This window comes from Enhydra lutris, unplaced genomic scaffold (genome assembly GCF_002288905.1).
Source record: "Enhydra lutris kenyoni isolate GAN:26980312 unplaced genomic scaffold, ASM228890v2 scaffoldscaffold45, whole genome shotgun sequence".
NCBI lineage: Eukaryota > Metazoa > Chordata > Mammalia > Carnivora > Mustelidae > Enhydra > Enhydra lutris.
In genome coordinates, this window is record NW_019154129.1 from 13,322,199 (window position 1) to 13,348,483 (window position 26,285).

General features: G+C 44.4%; 1 protein-coding gene, 2 non-coding genes and 1 pseudogene across 3 annotated transcripts; all 4 read right to left on the minus strand.

The window, feature by feature from the left end:
• Positions 1 to 3,828: 3,828 nt before the first annotated feature.
• Positions 3,829 to 10,502, minus strand: LOC111156276 (annotated as a pseudogene).
• A 772-nt stretch (positions 10,503 to 11,274) lies between these two features.
• On the minus strand, positions 11,275 to 12,210 carry LOC111156277 (olfactory receptor 1F1-like). The gene has a single exon (XM_022517045.1). It carries the CDS (start codon positions 12,208 to 12,210, stop codon positions 11,275 to 11,277), a length of 936 nt encoding a protein of 311 aa, XP_022372753.1.
• A 9,923-nt stretch (positions 12,211 to 22,133) lies between these two features.
• TRNAP-AGG lies at positions 22,134 to 22,205 on the minus strand. The gene has a single exon. It is a non-coding gene; the product is annotated as a tRNA-Pro (tRNA).
• Positions 22,206 to 22,667: 462 nt separating this feature from the next.
• Positions 22,668 to 22,740, minus strand: TRNAK-CUU. The gene has a single exon. It is a non-coding gene; the product is annotated as a tRNA-Lys (tRNA).
• Between the last annotated feature and the right edge of the window lie 3,545 nt (positions 22,741 to 26,285).

Consider the following 26,285-nt stretch of genomic DNA (forward strand, 5'->3'; position numbering starts at 1 on the left):
CCCACCAATTTATGTTCTCAATACAAGGAAAAATAGAACATTTTAATACTGAAAAATCGAACCTAAATGGATAACTATGTAGAATATTATATAGCTAATAAAAAACAAGGCTTTTATCTTAGTTGGCAGGGTGGGTCTCATCCTCTCTTACCATTCTCTCTCTTTCTAAAAAAGCTTTTATTTAAGAGAACACAGGGGGAAGGGAGAGGGAGAAGCAGATTCTGCTGAGCAGGAAGGCTGATAGAGGACGCAATCCCAGGACCCAGGATCATGAGCAAGTGCTTAACTGACTGAACCACCCAGGTGCCCCTCTTGTTTCCATTCTCTCTTGAGCTCACTCCAGTTTCACCTTCAATTCCAACACTTCACTGAACATTTATAGAATATTTCATCCAACACCAGCAGAACACACATATTTAAGTACCTGTGAAATATCACCAAGATGGACCATTTCCAGGCCATGAAGCACACCTTAGCAAATTTTAAAAAATAGAAATCATACAGAATATGCTCTCAGATCACAGTGAAACTAAACTAGAAATGAACATAACTGGAAAACAAAATATTTGTGGAGATTTAACAACACACTTTTTTAAAAGATTTTATTTGACAGAGATCACAAGTAGGCAGAGAGGCAGGCAGATAGAGAGAGGGGGAAACAGTCTCCCTGCTGAGCAGAGAGCCTGATGCGGGGCTCTATCCCAGGACCCTGAGATCATGACCTGAGCCGAAGGCAGATGCTTAACCCACTGAGCCACCCAGGTGCCCCACAACACACTTTTAAGTAACAGATCAAAGAATAAACCTCAAGAAAAAAATATTTTGACCAAATGAAAATGGAAATACAACTTACCAAAACTTGTGGCATGCAGTGAAAGCAATTCTTAGAGGGAAATTTATAACACTGGATGCATATATTAGAAAAGAAAGATCTAAAATCAACAGTCTAAGTTTCTACCTTGAGATCTGTAAAAGAACAGGAAATTGAGGGCACCTGGATGGCTTGGTCGCTTGGGCATCTGCCTTCTGCTCAGGTGGTGATCCCGGTTCCTGGGATAGAAACCCGCATCGGGTTCCCTGTTCACTGGGGAGCCTGCTGCTTGTGCTCTCTCGCTCTCTCTCAAATAGATAGATGAAATCTTAAAAAAAGAACAGAAAATGAAATATAAAAGAACAGAAGAAAATCCATAATAAAAATGATAGGAATAAATGAAATTAAGAACAAGAAGTCAATAGAGAAAACCAACAAAATCAAAGGCTTGTTCTTTGAAAAGTTAAATACAACTGATGAACCCTTAGTGAAGCTAACTAACAAAAGAGAAACGGCACAAATACTACCGACAGAAATGAAAACGGGGTCATCACTATGAATGTTTCGGACATGAAAAGGACACTAAAGGAATATTACTATGAAAAGTAATGAAAGAAACCTCACTTTATTTTTCATTAAGTAGGCTCCACACTCCGCATGGAGGCCAACGTGGAGCTTGAACTCAGGACTCTGACATCAAGACCTGAGCTGAGGTCCAGAGTCCAACACTCAAATGACTTTGCCACCCAGGCACCCCACGAAAGTTCACTTTAAATGGAGTAAGGAGGCCAGAAGGAGGAGCTCTCACACCCAGGCATTCATTAATTAGAGACCCAACAGGAAAAGAAGACTTGTGTGTAGATACTATTGACTGCCTCAGCAGGAGGAAGAAAGGTTTTCTTGCTCAGCAAAAACCCAGACAATGACGGTCACAATTTAGCCAATGAGGAGGCACTACCCTTTGGAACTCCCAGTTTACTCCAATGGACTTTTTGCTTACAACAGCCCCTCTCAACTCCCCGCCTTTCTCTATAAAAGAGCAGTCCTCTGCTTTGTCTTCCCATATTGCCTCTGGTTTTGCCATTGCTTGCGTGTCGCGAATTGCAATTCTCTCCTACTCCCAAATAAACCCATTTTGGCTAGAAAAATGACTGACAGTTTTACTTTTAAGGTTAACATTATCAACAATTCTATACCCATAAATTTTGTATCGATAAAAGGATAAAACAGGAATAAATACAATTATAAACATATATGCTCCTATCAAGAGAGCACCAAACTACATGACACAAAAGCTGGTGGTTTCTTTCAAAATTTCAAGGAACGGGTACTTTCTACCATATTATGAAGAATTCTTGGATATACAGATGAAAAATTGAAATATTACCATTTCGTCCATTAGGCAAGCATATCAATACACAAACATGACAAATATAAAAATCACACGTTAAACTCAGAAACATCCTCTGATTCTGAATTCTCTCAGTTTTCTACAAGACGTCATTTTACCTATCTCTCTGAAATTAAGGGAAACTGCACTATTTTGCTCTATGTTCCTTAAAACCCAGAGCATCCGGTCCAGTGATATTTTAACCAGTTTCAAATATTGGTCAGATTTTTATGTTCTGCAATCATTTTCAAAATAAATTTGTTATACTGTTTTTTAAAAATATTTTATTTATTTGACAGAGAGATCACAAGCAGGCACAGAGGCAGGCAGAGAGAGAGGGGGGAAGCAGGCTCCCTGCTGAGCAGAGAGCCCCATGCGGGGCTCCATCCCAGGACCCTGAGATCATGACCTGAGCCGAAGGCAGAGACTCAACCCACTGAGCCACCCAGGCGCCCCTGTTATACTGTTAAATAGTATATTTCTCTTATGTTTTATTTTAGAAACAGAATTATTAGGCAGCATATTTTCCTAGAACAATTTGATGGAAATATATAAGTACAGTAAAAAAAAAAATTGTGGAGACTCTATAGCAATTTAGAAAAGGTTTATTATAAAATTATAGTGAAAATCAGGATATAAATTAGTAACTATGTAAAATGTCTCTGCACTGAGATAAATTGAAGGCAGGGTGGGAAGAAAGATGCAGCTGATTGACATGGCTGAGATTCTGGAAGATATTTTTTGTTTAACTTACCCATATTCCTGTTGTAATGGCATGTGACTCAGAAAGCTCAGATAAGAAGATAAAAAATAATTAGCTTGAATGCATGGCAAACTTGGGTCTTCCTGGAGCCCTAAATGAATCCTTCCACTTCCAGCCCCAACACCAACTTGCTGGAGGCAGCAAGATGTGTTCTTATTTCTGTGTCTCTGTTGTGAGAAAGAGAAATCAGCCCTGAAAGCCCTGACATTCCTGGCACTCACAGCTCGGTGTTGGTGCTCTCCTGATGAACACAGAGCATGTCAGTACTGCATGAGGCCACTCTATGACTGTTACGGCAGAAGACAAAAAGGGACTATTCTGTAATCGTTGTCTGAACATAAAAACATGAACACAGTCCAGGCCACAAAAATGACCAAAGTCACTGCTACCTCTTCGCCAATCACAGCTTTGGCCTTAGTCTAGTCTTCCCTCCCCCTAGATAAAGATTTTTTAATTTTAATTTATTTTTTAGAGAGAGACTGAGAGTGTGGGCCGGGGGGATGGGGCAGGGTGTTGGAAGGTGTAGAGGGAGAGAGACTTCCAAGCAGATTCTCCATGGAGCCCAGAGGCCAATGCGAGGCTCCATCTCATAGCCTCGAGATCATGACCTGGGTGGAAATCAAGAGTCAGAAGCTTAACCAACTAAGCCACCCAGGCCCCCCTCCTAGACAAAATATTTTTAGATACTCAACTGGCATCATCGCTACTACGTGACACCTGTAATCCAGAGCACAGACCCAATTCCTTAAGTCCTCACTAAACTCACCTCACACAAACTCAAGTCTTTTAGTACATCCTGTCTACTAAGATGCCTCACTACTCCCCACGGTATGTATTCTCCCTTGTGAGCCTAATAAACCATAATTACTCAACAAGACATATATGTTCCAAGTGGGTTTTGTCTGCACAGAACGAGAGTCAAGCCATCAGCAGGGTATGCAGCAGAACATTCAGGTTGGTGATGACCCACGACCCTGCGACCAGCAGGCCACAGAGCTGGGGGGTCATCTTTGTCGAGTAGTGTAAGGGGTGGCATATGGCTACAAAGCGGTCATAGGCCATCACAGCCAGGAGGAAATTGTCCATGTCAGCAAGCTCAAAGAGAAAATACATCTGTGTGAGACACCCAGAAAAGGAGATGGTCTGAGTCCCGAGTATGTGGTTGGCCAGCATCTTGGGGACAGTGGTGGAGGTGAAGCAGATGTCCACGAAGGACAGGTTGCTGAGGAAGAAGTACATGGGGATGTGGAGGCGGGAGTCCAGGCCGACGGCCAGGAGGATGAGCAGGTTTCCCAGGACCGTGGCCAGGTACATGCTCAGGAAGAGCACAAAGAGGAGCTGCTGCTGCTGGGTCTGCCTGGAGAGCCCGAGGAGGAGGAACTCAGAGACGCTTGACTGGTTGGCCCCTCTCGTGGGGATGGACGCAGATGCAGAGAACCAAAGCAGAGCTCAAAAACCTAGAAGCTTTGGCTTTGGATATAACAATTCAAGCTAAACCCCATGGTCATGTTCATGAAACATGTATCAGAAATGCTCAGTCAGGATCCACCCCTAGTCTCTACGCCCTCAACTTCCAACCCCCAGTCCTAGATGATGCTGGTCCCACCGGACTCATCTTTAAAATTTTATCATATACAAAAACAAACACAGACACAAACAAAGCCCTTCTCTGCCATTACATATGTCTCTTTTAACATTCTCAGGCTTTCTCCCACTTCTTAGTAGCTCACAGAGACAAGTAAAACACTGACTACTACTGAGTGTATCTCAAGCTCCAGCTGATGGATTTAGGCCTCTATCACTCCCGGGATCTGGTAGATTTCACAAAGGAGGCTCTTCAAAGAACTTCCCTCATTAGTAATTATACATATAAATAACTTCACTCATTAGTAAAATATATACATATACATATACATATATGTATGTATATATACGTATATATATAGAGCCCGTTATTATCTTACCTGGAAGAAGTTGGTACTGTTGATAGCAAGGTTTCTTTACCTTTGAGGAACCAACCAATGCTCTTCTTTATTATAAGGTTTGGAAAGTATTGGAAATATGGGTAGATCCTGAATGAGTGAGAAGAATTCCTTGCCTGAGCTCTCTGTGCAGAGAAGGATGTTTGGGGAAATTAGAAACAGGTATTTACAGTGGCTTCCATGGCCAGTGGGACCAGATTCCCTGAGAGCCTCATTAGAGACAAGTAAAAGTTATTGTCCCATCTATTTCCTGGTCCCCGTGGACACAACAATGTTGACAAAGTATAAGGATCTAAGCCCTGGGTCAGAACTTGGGAGACAGAACAATCTGGGTAGAGATGAGTTCCAGAGAAAAGTCCCTGACCCCTCAAATTGCATCACCTTGCTGATCTGGGCTTATGCTTATAGATTTGAAAATTCAATTGTTAAAAGATTTTTCTTATTTTCTTAACTCAGAGACAAGTTATTGCAGTGTCAACTGAGTGAACCCCTTTTTTTCTTTCATATATGGTCACTTACTCTATAGAGTTAGTGATGCATTTATAGATAGGGATGCTCGATGTGGGGTACATTGTAGACTTGTACTAAATCCTTTAAAACAGTTGGTATAGAAGATAACCTGTTTGTACCTGGGGGGGTGGGAGTGGGGAAGAGACCTATCAAGGAGAGCATAGGATGCCATGATTGCAAAACTCCAGGCTCCTAGAGAAGATTCTTTTGTGATGTCTTCTGAGTTCACAGCAGATCCCTGTTTTCTGAGAACAGTCCCCTAATCTACAGAGTCACAGGGGTGTGGAATCCAGTGGCCCAATTTGTACTCCAACACCTCCTGCCCAGTGAGGACTCATGATTGGATTAGGGAACCTGGAACTGAGGCTGAGGACCTATGGGTGATTTTCAGTTTTTCCTTTTCTCTTTTCTTTCCTTCCCTCCTTCCCTCTCTCCTTCTCCCTCTTTCGCTCCTGAAGTAGCTGTGGGAGGGGAAGACTTGGCCTGAATATGTAAATCCAAAAGCTTGCAACTCTCTTCCTGACTGCCTCACAGATAAAGAAGCAAAATCTAAAGAGAAGAGCAAAAAATAAAAAAACAAAGAGAGAAGTAGAAATGAGCTGGACGGAGTACTGAAGGCTGTTCAGTTCATGGCTCAAGTACTTTTCTGATGATTGGCTACATCATGGCCTCACTCACAGTTCTTTGTTGCAAACAACAAAAATAAAAGTCTTACTAAGTTAAGCAGAAAAGGATTTCTTGAAAATGATGATGGATGACCTTCAAAACCACTGAGCAAGTGTAGAACCACTCTCAGAAGGTCACACACCAACTATAATGGCCCAAATCATGCTACAGAACAGGTTTGATGAACTTATCAATATTTCTGCTACCATCAAATGTTATAGTTCTTGTACTGTCAAGCCTAAATGTTACAGTTCATGGCCATGTAACTATTGCTGGACATGGGATGCCACCAGCAGTACTTGGGTGTCCACCTTAATGCAATGATTATCAGCGCTGGAAAAGGTCCTCCTGGTCTCCCCTTCTGAAGTGGAGTCAGGGTATCAGGTGGGGAGTCATATACCCACATCTTAGCTGCAAGAGGGGCTTGGAAATAAACTATTCAGGGTTTCCTGTTATGGAGGAAGAAGCTGGCTTTTTTTCTCACCAAAATTATGAGGTAGAAAATTACCTAGGCTTCAGAAGGGTTACAGAAGTTGGGAAGCCAAAAAATCATGATAAATGGCTACTAGAATCCACTCCTCTAGCTGCACACAACATTAACACATGTCACCCTCTTACCAATTTGTGCTTCAGTAGGAGAGACATTATCTGGCCTAACATAACTGTTAGGCTCCCTTGTACCTTCCACTATGTGAAGTTACATAGATTGCCATCTATGAACCAGGAAATAGGCTTTCACCAGACACCAAATGTGCCAGCATCTTGATCCTGGATTTCCCAGCCTCCAGAACTGTGAGAAAATACATTTCTGTTGTTTATAATCTAGCCAGTCTATGGTATTTTGTTACAGTCGCCTGAATGGATCAAAACACAAAGTCAGCCCAAGTCAATGTGGGAAGGGATTACACAATACCAGGATCACTGGGAGCCAGTTTGGCAACTGGTTATCACATTCCTTTTATTAAGGATTTATTTATTTGAGAGACAGAGTGCAGGTGCAGGAGAGCAGGGGGAGGAGCAGTGGGAGAAGGAGGGAGAGAATCCAGGCACTCTCCACTGAGCATGGAGCCCACTCCGGGCTCAATCCCAGGACACTGTGATCAGGACTTGAGCTGAATGAAGAGTCAGATGCTTAACAGACTGAGCCATCCAGGTTCCCCTCACATTCCATTTATTATAAAGTTAGTTCCTTGCCTTGAAACGGTATTTGTGGGATGCAGAAGGGACAGATCCATTCATCCCTAAGACACAGCCTATCAGTCTTTAAATCTCAGGTTGATGAGTGCCTTTTTGTGCATATTAGTTTCCTTTTCCTATATGCTTCCGAACATTCCCAGATACCTATGCTCACAAAGGTTTTCACACCACTTTCATTATATCACCTTGATTATGTGACAAGTGATACATGGAATGCCATAAAGATCCTAAGTCTGAGGACTAAGGCTCACAGCTTAACCTCTCTTATGTTTGCAGTATAGGCAACTGTCTCCAGAACCACATGCATACATCGGCATTGCCTCCTACACCACAAATCTTGGGAGGCTTAAAGCAGCAATTCTCAAACATTAACGTGCACAGAAATCACCGAGGCATGTTAAAGCAAAGAATCTGAATCAGGAAGTCTGGGATGCAGCCTGAAATGATGCATTTCTAATAATCCCCGAGGCAATGCCTGGTCCTCGGAGAACAGAGGGGCCCTTTCCCTGAGAAGTGTCTGAGCCACCTACACCCGCTTTTGCTCTGCTGCCTCCTCCACCAACCTCACCTTTTTGAAAGGATATACAAATCGACTTCAGCCAATTTGTATTCAGTCAATACAAATTCACTTCAGCCTTTGGAAGTCCCGGTCTGCGGAAGTCGGAGATAGGAATCCTGAACACCTGTGACCCATCCTAACCAGGAAGGGAAGACTAAGGGGGCAGAGCACTAAAGGACCAGGGCACGTGCAAAGGAAGGCTCATGGGTCCCGCCAGCTGCCCAGGTTTTGTGGGCACGAACCCCAGAGTGCCTCTTTACGTCGTTTCGGGGGAAAAGATTCAGAGTCACTTACGGCAACGCAGAAGCCCCAGCCCGCTGCTCTTCAGAGAAAGACTAAGCCTCCCCTCCTCGCGGAGACCAAGCAGAGCCGAGATTCAGCTCATCCTATCTAATTGGGCAAGAGTACGAGGGGCGGGGGCGACACAGCCTCTGATTGGTTCCGCTAGAGGGCGTGACAGCGCTTCCGGGAAGTGGCTCAGTCTGATCCGCCTCTCCCGCGCTGCGCCTGCGCGTGGCCGACCGTTCTAAGGGAGATCAGATCGTTCTAAGGGAGGTCCTCCAGCTGGCCTGCGACTCCAGACACCCGGGGTAGGGGGTGGAAGTGGGAAACATATAGGGGCTCAAAGTAATCAAAGTAAGTAATATTATAGTATGACTTATAAGTATAAGTAATATATAGTATTTCTATAATAATATTATAATTAATTATAATTATAAATGATATAATAGTTATATGTTATAATTATGATGTCATTAATTACTATAATGTTATTAATTATAATTATTAATTACTAATAATACTATGATATTATAGTTTACTTATAAATATTATAGTAATCAAGTAATATTTCAGTGCAGTGTTTTTTAAAAAGCAAAGTTAATGCAAAAAATCTTTTAACAAAATATAAGAATTTTTAAAGACAAGATCAGTAAGCTGAAAGTTTAACATTATTTAAGACCTTCACTTAATCAAGAGAAATTGTCAAATATGGCAATTCTCTCAGTGGAAACAGGCAAAGATGATTCTGAAAACATTACTGATGAGTTTACTTTTGCTAAGCTAGTGTCAAAGAGAAATACAAACAGACATTGGTTAAAGCAGTGAAAATTGATTTTATTCAGTACCTACCAACGGTAGGGGAAGAAGCTGAGCTCCATTCCATTTTTTGCAGAGGTGATTGGGCATTTTAAAGAGAGAATGAGCATGTAGGGAGAGGGAGTGGCAGAAGTTTCAGCAGTCAGGGAAGTGGAAAATTTAAAAAGAGCTGGATGAGAGGGTTGGTCCTTGTGAAACCTATCTGGGTTTGCTAATTGGCGGTTATGGAAGCTAGACATCTACCCTACCATACAGACAGGGTCCCTATCTTCAGGTGTTTCTGGAACAAATGGTACATTCTTTTGGCAGCCTTGATTTTTCTGAGGCAGGCAGTAAGGGCACCTAGGGTCATCCAAAATCAAGCAAAATGACTGAATAGCAACACTGTATTTTGTAAAATTGTGTCTCCAAATAAAATACTAAAGTTGTTTCAATGAACAGTCACTAATGCGGCAAGTGGACTAGACCCTAATACTTAACCTTTGATTACGCAACATGATATATCTGTTCTTTTCCTTTGTTGTCATTCTGTTGTTACTATTATTAAAAGACCTCTCACCACTCACTCGGGTGCTCAGTAGGTTAAGCTCAGGTCATGGTCTGGGATCCTGGGTCCCAGTCCTGAGTTGAGCTCCCTGCTCAGTGGGGAGTCTGCTTCTCCCTCTCCCATGGCCCCTCTCCCTCCCCCCAGTCATGTCCTCGTGCACTCTCTCTGTCAAATAAAAAAAGTATTTTTTTTAAAAAGCTAAAAGATCTCTCAGATAGGGTTCTCCAGAACATGTGCTTTTTGTTCCCCTATCCAGTATTAATGGTTTGCAAGTGTAATAAGTGTCAAAGAGCCAAGTTTTTATGGGTGTCCAAGGTGAATAGTTGATGAGTATGATCCCTGAGCATCTCACAGTCTTTAGAGTGCCTAAGGGCAAAGAGGAAGGGGGAAGGGAGCAGCAATAAACAGACTACACAGTATCACATATATAATAACTCAAAGAGGAGCTTTCTGTGGGAACTCAGGAGAGGGACTGAGAATCTCAGCCTAGAGGAATCATCAAAAGCCTCATAGGGGAAATATTGACTTGGATTTTGAAAGTTCAGAGAAGGTTTCTTCAACAGGAAGGAGGACTAGGCCTCCTGAACAGATGAAAAAGCAAATGTTAATCTGTTTCTCCAAAATCAAAGGATCACCTTATTGCTAAATACACACCCATAAAGCAACACAATCGAATTGGATGATGAGACAGTGCCACAGAATGTTCGCATGCCCCTTCAGAATATTGAAATGTTGGAACCTAACCCCCAATCTGTAGTATCTGAAGGTGGGACCTTTAGGAGGTGACTAAATCATGAGTGGGGGACCCCCATAAAGGGATTAGTGTCCTCATAAAATAGACCCCAGAGAGCTTCCTCATGCCTTCTACCACCTGAGGACACAGAAAGAAGAATTAAGAAGCAGCCTGTCATCTGACACTGAATCTGCGGACACCTTCATCTTGGACTTCCAGTCTCCAGAGCTGCGAGTAGATGTTCATTGTCTAAGCTACACAGTGTACAGTGGTTTCATTAGAGCAGCCTAAACAGACTAATAAGAGCACTAGAAATTATGAAGTGTTCTCTGGACTCCATGTGTGGCTCAGGGATGTGAGTTCAGCCAAAAGACCAGCCTTCCCAGCACAGGAACACTTGAGCCCACAGAAAACTTCAGTGACTTTTTCACCTCTATTGTTATTACCCTCATTAGACATCAGATTTCCCCTTAGGATTCCTAGACTTGCTCTTCATAATGAGCAATCAGAAAGTACATTCAAAGCAGTGTGATTGTCAATTCAGAAATTACATTAGAACCTCCTAGGGACCTTAAAGGGCGGGGGGCGGCCAAAACCTGGATCTCATTCCAAAAATTCTGGTTTAATTGGTCAAAGTTTGGTCCAGTAACCATATATATGGTGTCAAAGCTCCCCAGGTGATACTGTCATGCATCCAAGATTGAAAAACACTGGCTTAGATTCTTAGAGCATTTCCAAAAGGAAACTGGAAATTAGTTTTGTTACATGTAAATTTTTAGAGTGATCACCTAGAAAGGAAAAACTTGACCTTTATGCAAAGAAGGTTTAAATATAGTAATTAGAAACAAATACATTACCTATTTAAAGAAGCGGGGTTGTGTTTAAGTCTAAGTTCATTCATAAATGTCTATTGGAAGTATTTATTCTAAGTTCCTTGCAAACACTTTGATAGCTACATTTCAGTGAGCTGACAAAGATTAATATGCCTGGGAATAATAGGTCCATTATACTTGCATCACTAAGAGCATGTCTTCCTGCCCATCATTTTTCGTAAGGCGGCTTTCAAGTCCCTGTTCCTCAGGCTGTAGATGAAGGGGTTCAGCATGGGGGTCACCACTGTGTACATCACAGTGGCTGCGGTGTCCTTCTCAGAAGAGTGGGAGGACAAAGGGTTGAAATACACAGCAATGATGGTGCCATAGAAGAGAGAAACCACAGCCAGGTGGGAGCCACAGGTGGAGAAGGCTTTCCATCTCCCCTTTGTGGATGGGACTCTCAGGACAGCACAGGTAATATGGACATAAGAAGCCAGGATGCAAACAAATGGAGTGATCATGATCAGAGAACCCTCGGTCAGAATCATCATCTCACTGAGGTGTGTGTCAGAGCAGGAGAGTTTCAGGAGGGGCGTCACATCACAGAAATAGTGGGGGATGGCATTGTCTGCACAGAACGAGAGTCGAGCCATCAGCAGGGTATGCAGCAGAACATTCAGGTTGGCGATGACCCACGACCCCGTGACCAGCAGGCCACAGAGCTGGGGGGTCATCTTTGTTGAGTAGTGTAAGGGGTGGCATACGGCCACAAAGCGGTCATAGGCCATCACAGCCAGGAGGAAATTGTCCATGTCCACGAACGTGAATACAAAATACATCTGTGTGAGACACCCAGAAAAGGAGATGGTCTGAGTCCCGAGTATGTGGTTGGCCAGCATCTTGGGGACAGTGGTGGAGGTGAAGCAGATGTCCACGAAGGACAGGTTGCTGAGGAAGAAGTACATGGGGATGTGCAGGCGGGAGTCCAGGCCGACGGCCAGGAGGATGAGCAGGTTTCCCAGGACCGTGACCAGGTACATGCTCAGGAAGAGCACAAAGAGGAGCTGCTGCTGCTGGGGCTGCCTGGAGAGCCCCAGGAGGAGGAACTCGGAGACGCTCGACTGGTTGGTCCCTCTCATGGGGCTGGATGCCTGAGCCCAGAGGCAGGTAAAGCAGGAAAAATTCACAAGCCTGGGAAATGTTGGTTACAGCAGAACTACTAAGAAGACCGCAAAGAGAAAGACTGTGTGGTAGAGGTGAGGCATTAGAACCTTGCTCACTGTGTGTTTGGCCAGGGATGGCCTTTCCTGTGCCATCATCCTTTCATTAGCAAAATGAGGGCAGTGCTTCTGGAAGGACATTGAAAGATTGTGACAGTGGTCTCATCCATACACTCTTTGTATGTTTGAACTTTCTGTCATGACCATGTTTCTTCAAATAGTATCACAAATCACTATAGATATAAGAATATTAATAGACATATTAATATTTAGAATGAGTACTGGAGAACACAGGTAAGCGGTTATCATAGAGACTGACATGGTAAACATACATCCTAATATGTGGATATTGGTGTCATGATTATCACGAGGGTGTTGCCTTAGAGTACATTTTTCAGTTCCATTATCTCTAATCCAGACATTACACATTCCTAACATGTTTGCTCTGAGAATCATACCAGTGACCGATCACTACGATCATACTGCTGCTGCTGCTTCCTGGGCTAACGTTTTCTGAGCACTTTACAGAGCTTTGAGCCAGCCCTCAGTCTAACTTGTAAAATGGAAATGGAAATGACCCCGAGTTAGGGGCAGACACTCGGCCAATTGGTTTCTGCACAGTTCAGGTCTCATGGACATAGAAGATATACATGGTCATGACCAGGTGACTGCAAGGGATGGTGATGAGCTCAGAACTGTTTCTTTGGCTCCACTTTAAAGAAAGAGGTAGTGAGGAGTGCCCCCCCCAAAGGTTTACAACTTAGCAGTCAGTTATTGATAAAGTCCCGCTGATCTGACTCTTACCCCAAAAAGAACAGCAGTCATCACAGTCACCAGAAGTCCCAAGCTTGCTTCACTTTTCCAGACCTGGCCAGAGATTACTGGTTTGAGGAAAAGGGACTTGTCATTGGGGTTTTCAGGCTCAGTCTGCTTGAATAAGGGCTGGAGTACACAGACTTGTACTGTGTACAAGAAAGGATGTCTGGCGTATACATACCTTGGTGCAGGAAGGATGTCTAGGGGAATCAGAGGGCCAGCCCTTTACAAGAGCTTCCATGGCCACTAGGGCCATATTCCCTAAGAGCCTCATTACAGATAAACAGCAAGTAATTCTCCCTTCTTCTCCTTGGGCTCTTTTGGATCCAGCATTGATTAATAAAGGCCTGCCATCAGAGTTATGTTATTGCTGCTTTAGAGCTTGGCAACATTGGAAATGAAGCCATCTTGGGGGAAATCATTAGCAACAAGTTTTCTGCTAGAAAAAACTCACAATCCTATATTTTATCTCCCACCCAAGCTGTGATAGTATCCTTGTTAGGAAATATACATGATGCTGTATATGAATTAAGAGAATAACCTTTGGATTCACACAGATGTGCAGCTAATTCCCAGATCCAACATTACCAGTTGTGTGACCTTGAGAAATCTATCAACCTGCATAGAATCACAAAATAATATTCATCTTGTACAGCTGTGCAGACTAAATGAGGTAATTTATGTTTAACATCTCATGACTCCTAATCTCATCAATGCACTGGGCTTAGACCATGTCCACTATATAGAGGCTGAAGGGACGAAGTGATATTTACATCCTTCCCTCTCTGCTCAGTCATCTAGAGTCTGGATAAATGCCATTTGGAAACAGTGTCTTGTGTTTATCTTCATATAGTAATAGTCATTTTATAAGGGGCCAGCTGACAAGTTTTTTAGTCTATATTTTAATTTTGGGGATAAATGAAGAAGAATAGGAACCATTGTTGAGTCCATTTGTCAGTTAATATGACATGGATGCCAGTAAGGAAGACAGAATTTCTGAGTCCGATAGCTATCACTCTACAGTACTGACAGCAAGATCTCACGTTAAGGTGTCCATAAAGTTTTTGGTCTTACTTTCAGGAAAGGTTTACTTTCCTGAGGTGATAATATTAAAGGGTTACTCATGAAAAACATATGCTTCCTTCAGAAGTGAAAGTTGAATCATTTTTCTTAAAAAACTGTATTCTGGAAACCAGAGTGCTTCTCTAACTGATCTTCCACTTTGGGTCATTTGTGAACAATGTGTTCTTCGTGCTGGTTATGATGTCTTAATAAATATTCACCTGCTCCTAGTAACTCAACATAAGAACTTCAGGGTCATAATGAGTCCTCATGTATCCATCAGACACATGTTATCAGATATCAATTTCTGTACATTCTATCTCCACAAACACACCCAAAAAAACGCATAATGTTAATTACCAAACATCTGTGGAAGAAGGGAAACATGGTCACTGGATTACTGAAGACATTGTTTGCAAGTGATAAGAAACTAACTCCTATCAGCTTAAGGAGAAGTAGAATCTATTGGTGAATGTAATTGCAAAGTCCAAAGTTCTTGCAAGTTCAGGCAGGGCTAGATGAAGGGACCCAAATAATGACATCAGGACCTATATTTCTTTTTTTTTTTTTTAGGACCTGTATTTCTTATCTATTTTGTTTTTTCTGTTTGACTTCATTCTACAGACTGCCTCTCTCCACGTAGCAGACAAGATGTCCACCAGTAGCTCCAAACTCACATCCTCCTAGACTAGCAAGTACTGGGCACAGAGAACTTCTCTCTACCAGTGACTTCTTTTTAAACTTTTTTTTTCCAAAAAAAAATTTTTTTAAGATTTTATTTATTTGACAGAAAGAGACACAGAGAAAGAGGGAACACAAGCAGGGGGAGTGGAAGAGGGAGAAGCAGGCCTACCACCGAGCAGGGAGCCAGACGTAGGGCTCAGTTCCAGGACCCTGGGATCATGATCTGAGCCGAAGGCAGATGCTTAACGACTGAACTACCCAGGCACCCTTCTTTTTAAACTTTAAAAAAGATTTATTCCCTTTTCGGTGTAGGCACTGTGGGATGGCATAGAGTACAGAGACTTGGAATGAGGCTTTGCAGTCTTTTAAGTAAACCCTACCCCTGGGTCCTGGGATGGAGCCCAACATCAGGCTTCCTGCTCGGCGGGAAGCCTGTTACTCCCTCTCCCACTCCCTCTGCTTGCATTCCTGCTCTTGCTGTCTCTCTGTTAAATAAATAAATAAAATCTTAAAAAATAAACCCTACCATGATATGGGGTTCAAATTCAGGACCCCAAGATCAAGAGTCACATGCTTTATTGCCTAAGCCAGCCAGGCGCCTCTTGCAGTGTTTACTTATAAATTCCAGGCAAGGCTGTGCTCGTTCCTTCTTGGACCCACGCCCACATCTGAGCCAACTGATCTGGATGGGAAAGTGGGATGTTCTAGTCACCCTGGTCATCAACCCAATGCCCACCACGTGAGAATCCAGGGATGTACGTTATCAGCAGGACTAAATGGAGGGGGTGGGGGGAGTTTCCAAACAGATCTAAAGAATGGAAATGGGAAGGAATGTCCCTGAAAGAAACATCTAGTTACTGTGATCCACTACTTCTTCCATCAGCTGAGTTGAACAAAGGATTGGAGAAGGAACACTTAAGACAAAAGGGTAAATTAGTAAGCTGTTTTAAAAGTTAAGGTGAAGGATGCCTGGGTGGCTCAGTTGATTAAGAGTCTGCCTTCAGCTCAGCTCATGATCCCAGGGTCCTGGGATCAAGCCCATCAAGCCCCGCATTGAGCCCCTTGCTCAGGGGGAGTCTGCCTCTCCCTCTCCCTCTGCTTCTCCCCCTGCCTCTCTCTGTGCTTGTGTGCTCTCTTTCTCTCTCTCCCTGCATCAAATAAATAAAGCCTTTTAAAAAAAGATAAAAACTGCTGCACAACAAAGGAAACAGTCAACAAAACGAAAAGGCAGCCTACAAAATGAGAGAAGATATTTGCAAATGACATATCAAATAAAGGGCTAATATCCAAGATCTATAAAGAACTCAACATCCAAAGAACAAATAATCAAGTCAAGAAATGGGCTGAAGATGGGGTGCCTGGGTGGCTCAGTGGGTTAAAGCCTCTGCCTTCCGGCTCAGGTCATGATCCCAAGGTCCTGTGATCGAGCCCTGCATCAGGCTCTCTGCTTAGAGGGGAGCCTGCTTCCTCCTCTCTCTCTGCTTGCTTCTCTGCCTATTTGTGATCTCTGTCAAACAAAAAATTTTAAAAAAAGGAAGTGGGCAGAAGACATGAACAGACAATTCTCCAAAGAAGACATAGAAACAGCCACCAGACACATGAAAAAATGCTCCACGTCACTTGTCTTCAGAGAACTACAAATCAAAACCACAAGGAGATACCGCCTTACACCAGTCAGAATGGCTAAAATTAATAAGACAGGAAACAGCAAATGTTGGGGAGCATACAGAGAAAGAGGAACACTCTTACACTGTTGGTGGGAACGTAAGCTGGAGCAGCCACTCTGGAAAACAGTACGGAGGTTCCACAAGAAGCTGAAAATAGAGCTACCCTACAACCCAGCAATCACACTACTGGGTATTTACCCCAAAGGTACAATGTAGGGATCCAAAATGGCACGTGCACCCGAATGTTTATAGCAGCAACGTCCACAACAGCAATGTGGAAAGAGCCGAGATGTCTGTCTATTGACAGATGAATAGATAAAGAAGAGTGATACACACACACGCGCACGCACACAATGGAATATTACTCAGCCATCAGAAAGGATGGATGCTTAACATTTACATCAATGTGGATGGAACTGGAGGGTATCGTGCCAAGTGAAATAATTCACCCAGAGGAAGACAATTATCATATGGTTCCACTCGTATGTGGAATATAAGAAACAGCACAGAGGACCAGAGGGAAAAGGAGGGAAAACTGAATGGGAAGTCATCAGAGACGGAGGAAAACCATGAGAGACTCTTAACTATAGGAAACAAACTTGAGGGTTGCTGGAAGGGATGTGGGGGGACACAGTAACTGGGTGATGGGCACGAAGGAAGGCACGTGGTGGGATGAGCACTGGGTGTTATACACAACTTTTGAATTACTGAATCCTACATCTGAAATTAATGATATATGTTATCATTAACATAACTATATGTTGGCTAATTGAATTCAAATTTAAAAAATACAGAAAAATGATATAACTAGGAAATCTTCATTTTTTTAACTCCCAGTGAAATAAACCTTTGCGACAATGATTATGAAAGAATGTTAATACAATATGTAGGGGTGCCTGGGTGGCTCAGTTGGTTGGGCTACTGGCTTTGCCTCGGGTCATGATCCCAGAGCCCCGAATTGGGTCCCACATCAGGGTCCCAGCTCCACAAGGAGTCTGCTTCTCCCTCTGACCTTCTTCCCTCTCATGCTCTCTCTCACTCTCTCTCTCTCTCAAATAAATAAAATCTTTTTAAAAAATACGTAATAAGTTGTTAGGGACCAGGATATTCACATAGTATCAGATTATATCACTTTACAGGTCACTTGTTAATTTCAAGGGGGAAATATACCATTATTAGAATTGCTATAATAAAGTCACTATGAGCAACTATCTTTTCCAGTGACACAACCTTTACCAAGTTATCAAATAACATCACTAATACCTCCAATGCCAATTCCATAGGATTTACTGAAGCCTTCTCTTTTTCCACTTCTGCCAGTGAGAAAACTGGTTCCCATTAGCCTCAGAATATTAACTTATATTTGTTCAGCCCTCAGTATGCAGCCCATTTCCCGACCCCACCAGGCTGCCTTCTAGGTTGGCCATGGCAGGCTGCCCTGTCCTGCCACCTGGCCCTTTGCCAAGCTAGCTCTCCAGTCAGATACAGATGAGAACCATTCGCACTAATATTTTTGGGCTTGAGTCTCTAGACCAGTGGCTCACTTCCATGAGACACTGGACATATGGAGACACTTTTAGTTGTCACAACTATGGGGAAACTACTGGCATCTAGACAATAAAGGCCAAGGGTGCTGTTGAACATTCCAGAGTGCACAGGACATGGCTGTGCAACAGGGATGGTCTGGCTCACAAAGTCAAAAGTGCCAAGACTGAGAACGGAATACATCAGATTAAGATGATACAGTACTACGCACATCATCTTTCCAAGTCTTGCTGACTTAAGAAGTTTCATTCGAGGACATTTATGGGGCATGGATTTAAGGAAAGTTGGCCTTCCCACCCTTCTCTGCTGCCTAGTACGCAAGCAGAAAGGGATGCCTATGCCCACCACGGGACCAGAACCCATGACTCTGGGATTAAGAGTCTCACACTCTACTGACTGCGCTAGCTGGGCACGTGACTCTGCCATTTCTAGCCAAAGAAGAGTGTAAATACCATGGGTACGACCACCGGGATCGAGCTGGGGCACCAGGAGTCTTGGTCGAAGAAGAAACACACACAGTGGAGCGGGATTTGCCCCAAGTCTCCTGGTCAGCAGGTGGCTCAGGGACTGTGCCAGCCAGGGTCCTGAGGCAGGGGCTCAACCACAAAACCCACCCAGCAGTAATGCACCTGCCCTCCTGTCCTCCCATAAGTTGTAGGTCCCAAAGGTGTTCCAGCATACCCAAAGCCATTGGTCTCACAGAGTCATTCATTCACTCATTGGACACCTATGGTAAGCATTACTGGCGACACAGCAGTTAACAAAATTCATTTTTTAAAACAGAAACAACAGAACTCCAGGCAGAAAATTACTCACAGTCCTAAACCAGATCAAGTCAACCTTATCACTGGCCCATGTCACCTTGATTCTCTCCAGGCACCCATTCAGCTCTGACCTTCACCTCTCCCAGGTACCACGTCTGCCCTTCACATTCTCTGTTTACCTCTTGAGCTGCACACTTGGCATTTTGCTAGTCTCCATCTTCTCCCTTTCCCTGCGTGGCCCTGAGCATTCACAGCCTTTTACACCCGTTTCTTTTCTGGGCACTTGTGCAAAATCAACTGGGGTTTGGGAGTTACTGTTTGTCTTAGAAGAAGTGGATCACACGCCTCTCACCGTGGCGTTGAGTATTCCAGGTCAATAGAGATAGACTGAGGTTCTTTTCAAGGTTGAACAACACAGTACTTAGCCAATTAATCTTGCACACACATCAGTATTAAGACACACTCACACAGGCATGGAGTGGATGTAGGAGTACATTGTTCTTTCTCTTGCCATTAGATACAAGACAATTCTCTTTGCCTTGTGACTGGATAGAAGAATAAATAAAACCTTACACTGTTACTTCAAGGTTGGTGGAAGGTTGAGTTCCACAGGCACCCCCCCCCCACCCTGCACTTAGGCTGTACTTCCTCTTGTAATGTAAAACTTCCAACACATCCCTAAAGGATAGCGCAGTCCTGCCACCCCAGGTGGGACTCGAACCCACAATCCCTGGCTTAGGAGGCCAATGCCTTATCCATTAGGCCACTGGTCAAATCCCTTGCTCTGGCTAGAAAGAGTTCCAGGGATTGATTTGGGCAGTTACTCAAAACTGGTCTGAGTTTCTGTCGTGTTCCAACGTGCATTCAGGCCTTCAAGAACAGTCGAAACAGACGCCCCCTCTCCCACAGAGCTCGGGTGCAGACGGCGCAGTCGCCCTCCCCTGCCTGCGTTCCTGCGGCTCCTCGAACACCAGCTTCGCGGAGCTTGGCTCTTCTGTTTCCTCCAGAAGGAGTCCGACGCTCAGAAATGCACTGGATTCTCCCTTGGATGAATGGATTCAGAGAGCAGTAGGGGACTCGGGCTGGATCGGACGGTAGGGCATCCAGCCTGGCCACCGGGCTGTGTGGTTGAGAAGCATCCAGTCCTCTCCAGGCCCAGCTTCACCAATGACCCTGCAGAGCGTGGGGCTGGGAGGAGGACAGTGCGGCACCGCCACAGCGCGCAGTGGAGAGACGACCACTCCAGACCTTCCGAGACTCACCCTCAGGCCAAAATCGGAGCCTCCTGCGCTGCGCCGCCGGGGACTGGGTGCCCCAACTCCAGCCTTGGCCAATGTCCAGGAGACGGAGGGAGTCTGGAGGATTCTACCCTGGACCTCGCCTTTCCAGAGCCCCAGACCAAACCCCTTCCCTCGGGGCCGTCTGAAGCCGAAGGCTGGAGTATCCAGGACACACCCCCAGCAATTTTCCTTGAAATTCACGGTATTCGCTGGGGTTTGTAATTTATCCAAAGGTTAAATAAATAAATAAAATAAAATAAAATCAATCAACCAATTAGCAAAATTGGAAGCCTCTTAAGATTCTCTCCCCCCCCCAAAAAAAAGATTCTCTCCCCCCCATTCCCCTAAGAATTCCTGGGACCTCAGAGCTTCCGCTTGCCACATCTCCAAATTCATCCTTTATCATTCGTGCAACAGGATTATCTAACGTACAGTCCATATTCGAATTTCCTCCAATAACGTCCGTTATGGCCAAAAAAAAATTTAATTTAATTTAATTTAATTTAAAAGGCCCGAGCCAAATCGGAGAGAGCACACCGCATTAGCTGAGGTGTCTTCTAATGTCCTTTGTGCTGCCTGTCCTGGAAATCTGACACAGGCCCAGAAGAGGAAGCGGCAGGCAAGTGCCTGGAGCTGCCATCCCTGAGACTCATTGGGCCGGGCCTGGGAGGGAGGGGACCGCCACTGAGAGAAACTAGGACGCTGTAGACATGGGGTCCTTGGGGGGGGGGGGCTCACCCTTCTGGTGCAGAGGTCTCTGAACAGGCTTGCCTCTTACTTAAAATTATTTGCATTTTAGCAGAAGATGGGATAAGGAGGAGCCCCGAAGCAACAAGCTTTCCAGCGGAGCGGGAGGCCCGTGGGGGTGGGACTGGCGTATTTCTGTGCATCTTTCCGGGGCACAGATTCAAGGGGCAACTCGGGAGCAGGTCCTGGCTCTGCCTTCATCTCGCCCTCTTGAGGAAATTGGCAAATGCCCTCGGTGTTGTCGCAGCTTGGCAGCCTGGGGATCCACGCAGTCCTTCGTTTAAATGTGGCCAGGAATTTTTTTTCCTCTCCCGAAAGCGCTTCGCCACTTTGAAGTGCGCTTGTTTGTTTTAAATAGCCAACATTTTCCGTTGTTTTTAGCTAAAAGTTTGGTCCCCCAAATCCTGCCCATTCGTGTTACTGGAAACCGCGAGTCTCTCCTGGAATGTTTTCCTTGGTAGTAATTTCCTTAAAGCTGTTAACAATTTTTTCAAACCAATAAATAAAGGTTTAAAAAGAAAAGAAAAGAAAAACTTTAGGACAGAGATGGTGCCCCAGGGAAATCTCCCTCGAGGACGTTGGGCCCTGGCCCATGGTTGCCCGGAAAGTGGGGACCCTGCGCCCTTTGTGGAAAGCAGCTCTCAAGGACTGAAACTCTTTAGGGATCAAAGTCAAACCCTACCTGGACCTCCAATCTCTTGGACCTCCCAGCCTGACGTTAGAAGAGGGGCACAGGACCCCAGTCCTGACCGCACTCAGTCCCCAGGCAAGGAGCAGGGCAGGCCTGGGAGCGCCCAGGTGAGGGAGACGAGAAAAAATGCAGGGAGGAGGTGGGGAAAGAAAAGGGAAGAGGTGAGGAGGGCCCAGGCGCCTCCTCAAAGTGCATCATCCCTCCTTCCCCCCTCAGTAGTGCTGGCGCACAAATTCCCGGGTGCTCAGGCGGGGGCCGCTGAGTGCCTCTGGGGGATGGCGGGACTGGAATCTTCAAAGGGGTAACTGGGGAGGAGCGATGCTTCTCTCGGATTCCCCTCCCGCAATCCGGCCTTGGACTACACCTGACGCAGCCCGGGGAGGAGCTTCCTGTCCCGGGATGCCTGCACCTCTTGAGCCTAGGACTCCAATTTAAGATTTTTAAAGCGCCCGAAATGAGCTGGAGGATTTTAATGCTTTTCTTCTAATTTTCTCTTGCCTGGTCCCGTTTCATCCTCGCCCGAAGGCTGAGGTCTGCCGACAGTTCCTCAACCTCTAAGACGACGTTTTTGTACCAAAAGAGGGGAGGGCTCGTCCGGGATTTGAACCCGGGACCTCTCGCACCCTAAGCGAGAATCATACCCCTAGACCAACGAGCCACAGGACAAATTATCTCTGGCTCTCTTTATGACTTCGTGACGACCCAGGCGTCGCAGCGAGCGGAATTAAGGAAGTGATGCAAGGATAAGATTCGGATTTCAGACCCGCCGGGAAAGGGTGAACTCAGGAGCCAGTGGATGCGGAAGGAGCCCACAGAGTGGAGAACAGCCCCCCCATGTCTCCCAGTCTGGTGATCCCAGCCCTCACGCTACAAGTCCCCAGTCAGGCAGACGTGCCGCCGCGGGTCACTTCGCAGACACTCCTCACTGCCGCCAGCACGCTGGTCACACTCTGGGGCAAAAGCCAGCAAGAAGCCCCCAGTCCCCCGAGCAACGTTGCCTGTCTTTCGATTTTAGGTCACTGGGACGCCTTGCGTGGAAAGGCTGCCCCCCTGTGGTGCATCCATACTGCTCCCCAATCGTCCCCTGTCGAGTTGCGCGCTCCAAACCAAGAAAACAAGCCGCCCAACGTGGGGCTCGAACCCACGACCCTGAGATTAAGAGTCTCATGCTCTACCGACTGAGCTAGCCGGGCTCCCCTCATCCCCTTCTTGTAGATGGTGATAGGTGATGGAAACTACGTTAAGTAATGAATTTGATCCAAGAACTCAGGACGGGTCATTAGGGTCCCACAGGAGTTCCCCGCTGCCGCGAGAATGCTGCTAACCCAGGACTTCCCTCACCGCCCCCCGCCCCCATAGCCTCTAGCTGGGGAACCGGCCTGGGCCCCGGTCCCGCAGAGGCAGACCTGGCATCAGGCACAGGACGAGCAGCCCCAGCAGCTAGGTGCAGGCGGGAAGAGCGATCTGGGCAGGGGAGAAAGCCTAGGGCAAGATGTATCAGTTAGGTTACCTACTGACCCCTTGACGGACATCTGGATTATTTCTAGGTTGGTTTGTTTGTTCTTGTTTTTTTCTTTTTCTTTTCTTTTCTTTCTTTTTTTTTTCCTTTTTTTGGTTGTTAGAAATATGTAAAAGCTATAAACATCGGAGTACAGGTTTTTGTGTAAATATAAGTCTTCATTTTTCTGGGATAGATACCCATAGGTGCAACTGCTGGGTCAGATGGTAGGTGTTCAGTTTTTAAAGAAACCTCCACAGTGCTTTCCAGAATGGCTGGACCGTTTTACATTCCCATCAACAATGCATGAGTAACCCAGTTTGTCTGATAAGATATTCAATAGAAAGAGACAGCATTGAAGGTGCCTGAGTGGCTCAGTGGGTTATGCCTCTGCCTTCATCTCAGCTCACCATCTCAGGGTGCTGGGATTGAGTCCCGCATTGGGCTCTTTGCTTGGCAGGGAGTCTGCTTTGCTCTCTCTGCCTGTTTGTGATCTCTCTCTGTCAAACGAATGAATAGAATCTTAAAAAAAAAAAAAAAGAAAGAAAGAGACAGACAGCATCAGTACCCTTGTTGCATCTCCAACCTTAAAAGCAATGTCAAGTTTTCACTAGCAAGTATGAAATTTGCTGTAGTATTTTGTAGATAATTTTGGCAAGCTATGGGGTTTACTAAGCATTTTTAAAAAGTCGTGAATGGAAGTTGGATTATACTGAATACTTTTCCTTGAATTTGTTGCAGAGCAATAGACTCCAATGTCAAATCAACTTTGCACTCCCTAGGATAAAATCAACTTGGACATGGTACATTATTCTTCTTATATGTCATAAGATTTGGTTTGCTAACATTTTATGATTTTATGTCCATTTTCATGAGTGAGATTATACACTAAGTGGTTTTTAAATTATTTTTCATATTGTCTATGTTTTTTAAAAAGATTTTATTTATTTATTTGACAGAGAGAGAGATCACAAGTAGGCAGAGAGGCAGGCAGAGAGGCGGTGGGGGGTGGGCGCGGGGAAGCAGGCTCCCTGCTGAGCAGAGAGCCCAATGCGGGACTTAATCCCAGGACCCTGAGATCAGGACCTGAGCCAAAGGCAGAGGCTTAACCCACTGAGCCACCCAGGCACCCTGTTGTGGTTTGTTTTGTTTTGTTTTGTTTTTTTAATGTAGTTTCCATGCCCAGTGCAGAGGCCAATAGGGTGCCTGAGCTCAAAACTCTGAGAGCAAGTGTCAGATGCCCGACCTACTGAACCACCCAGGGGTCCCTGTGTTAAGTTTTGATATCAGAGTTGTGCTGGCCTCCTCAAATGTGTTGTGAGGTTCTGTGTTCTTCTTTTCTGTGAAAGATTTTGTGTGAGATAAAAATTTTGTTTCTTGAATGTTTGGTAGTGTGCACCACTGAAGCCATCTGAGTCAAGAATCTTCCCTGGAGGATAGTTTTTGATATTGATTCACTTTCTTTATTAGTTTTAAGATCATTCATATTTTTATTTCATTTTGATCCCAGTAAGGCATGTTTTTTAATTTTAAAACATTGTGTATTTCTCTAAATGTTCACAAAGGGGCTTAAGATATGCTTTTATTTTTTAAGTTATGCCATGACTGTGAAGTCATTCTTATCCCTGCCTTGTGTTGTGTGTCTCTTCCTTTATTTCTTAATCAGTGTTTGCAGAGTTTTATCAATAACCCTAGTTTTTCCAAGATTTGCCTTCAGGATGTATCATTACTCTCTATAGTATGCTTGTTTTCTGCCTCATTATTTTCACATCTAATTTTTTTAAAAGATTTTATTTGTTTATTTGACAGCAGAGATCACAAGTAGGCAGAGAGGCAGGCAGAGAGAGAGAGAGGAGGAAGCAGGCTCTCTGCAGAGAGAACCCAATGAGGGACTCGATCCCAGGACCCTGAGACCATGACCTGAGCCGAAGGCAGAGGCTTTAACCCCTGAGCCACCCAGGTGCCCACATCTTATTATTTTTTACCTGTTCTAACTTCTTTGGGTTTATTTTTGTAAGTTCTTGCCAATAGTTTTTCTATCTTTCTATTATATGCATCTAAGGCTATCAATTTCCCTCTAAGTATGGCTTTAGCTATATCTTACAGGTTTTGGTATGCAGTATTTTCATCATCATTTATTTCAAAGTATTTTTAAATCCCAGTGTAATTTCTTCCTTAACTCGTGGAATTTTTAGAAGTGTGTTACTTAATTTGCAATCATATTGGGATATTTTACAGCTTTATTTATTTTTGTATTATTTATTCTGACCTATTCTTTGTTTACTTTTTCTCCATCTTTTTTAACAGTTATATACATCTATTGAATTTTGTTTCATTTTTTGTGTATTTTTATTTTTAGAAGAATTTAGGTCTTTCATAATTTTAGATCATTTTGCATAGCTTCTGTTCTCAAAAATATTTTAGTCTTCATTTATTATGCATAGTAAGAATAGTTGTATTATAGCTTGTGTCTAATAATCTTAGCATCTATAATCTTTGTAAGTTTGTTTCCATTGCTTGCTGTTCCTTGGTTATTGCTCATGGTGCCTTATTTCCTTGTTGTTTTTGTTTGTTTTGTGAGTTGCCTGTTTTCCTTATAAATTTCTCCGTGTAGGGGAATTCTGTGAGATCTAGAATAAAAGTGTATTTCTCCACAGACAATTGTTTACTTCTGCCAGGGGCTCAAGGACTCAAATACCATTAATTAGTTTCACACTTAAATTAAATCTTCTACTTGAGTTTTTTTTTTCTTCCAGTTGGTCCTCATGTACACAGAATTGGATTACTCATGATCCTTGGTTCATGGCACACCTCAAACTTACCACCCTAAACAAAAAGGAAGACCATGCCACTAACAGTTGCCCAAAACCATGGTCCTCTGACCACTGCATTCTTCTGATTCCATCTCTCCAGTGTCACCATCCTTCAGGTCCTGTAGGAGGCAGATGCTCTTGGCACACCTTGGCACTCTTCTTTCCACACATGCTAAAGGCATCTGCTGGAAAACACTTGGGACTCCACAGATGGACTTTCCCTGGGCTCCTGGGCCTGACAAAGGGGGAAAGGCTGGAGGACTCATTCCCATTCCCCTGAGTCCCACTTTCCTCTCAGTCCCCAGTTCTGAGGGAGAGTTTTATAGGAACTGGGTGCCTGGAGACATCACAGCCTCAATGTTCTGCAGAATAGATGTCCCCCCTTGCAGAGTTCTTGAACCTGGTTTGCTAGGGCTTTAGTCACAGG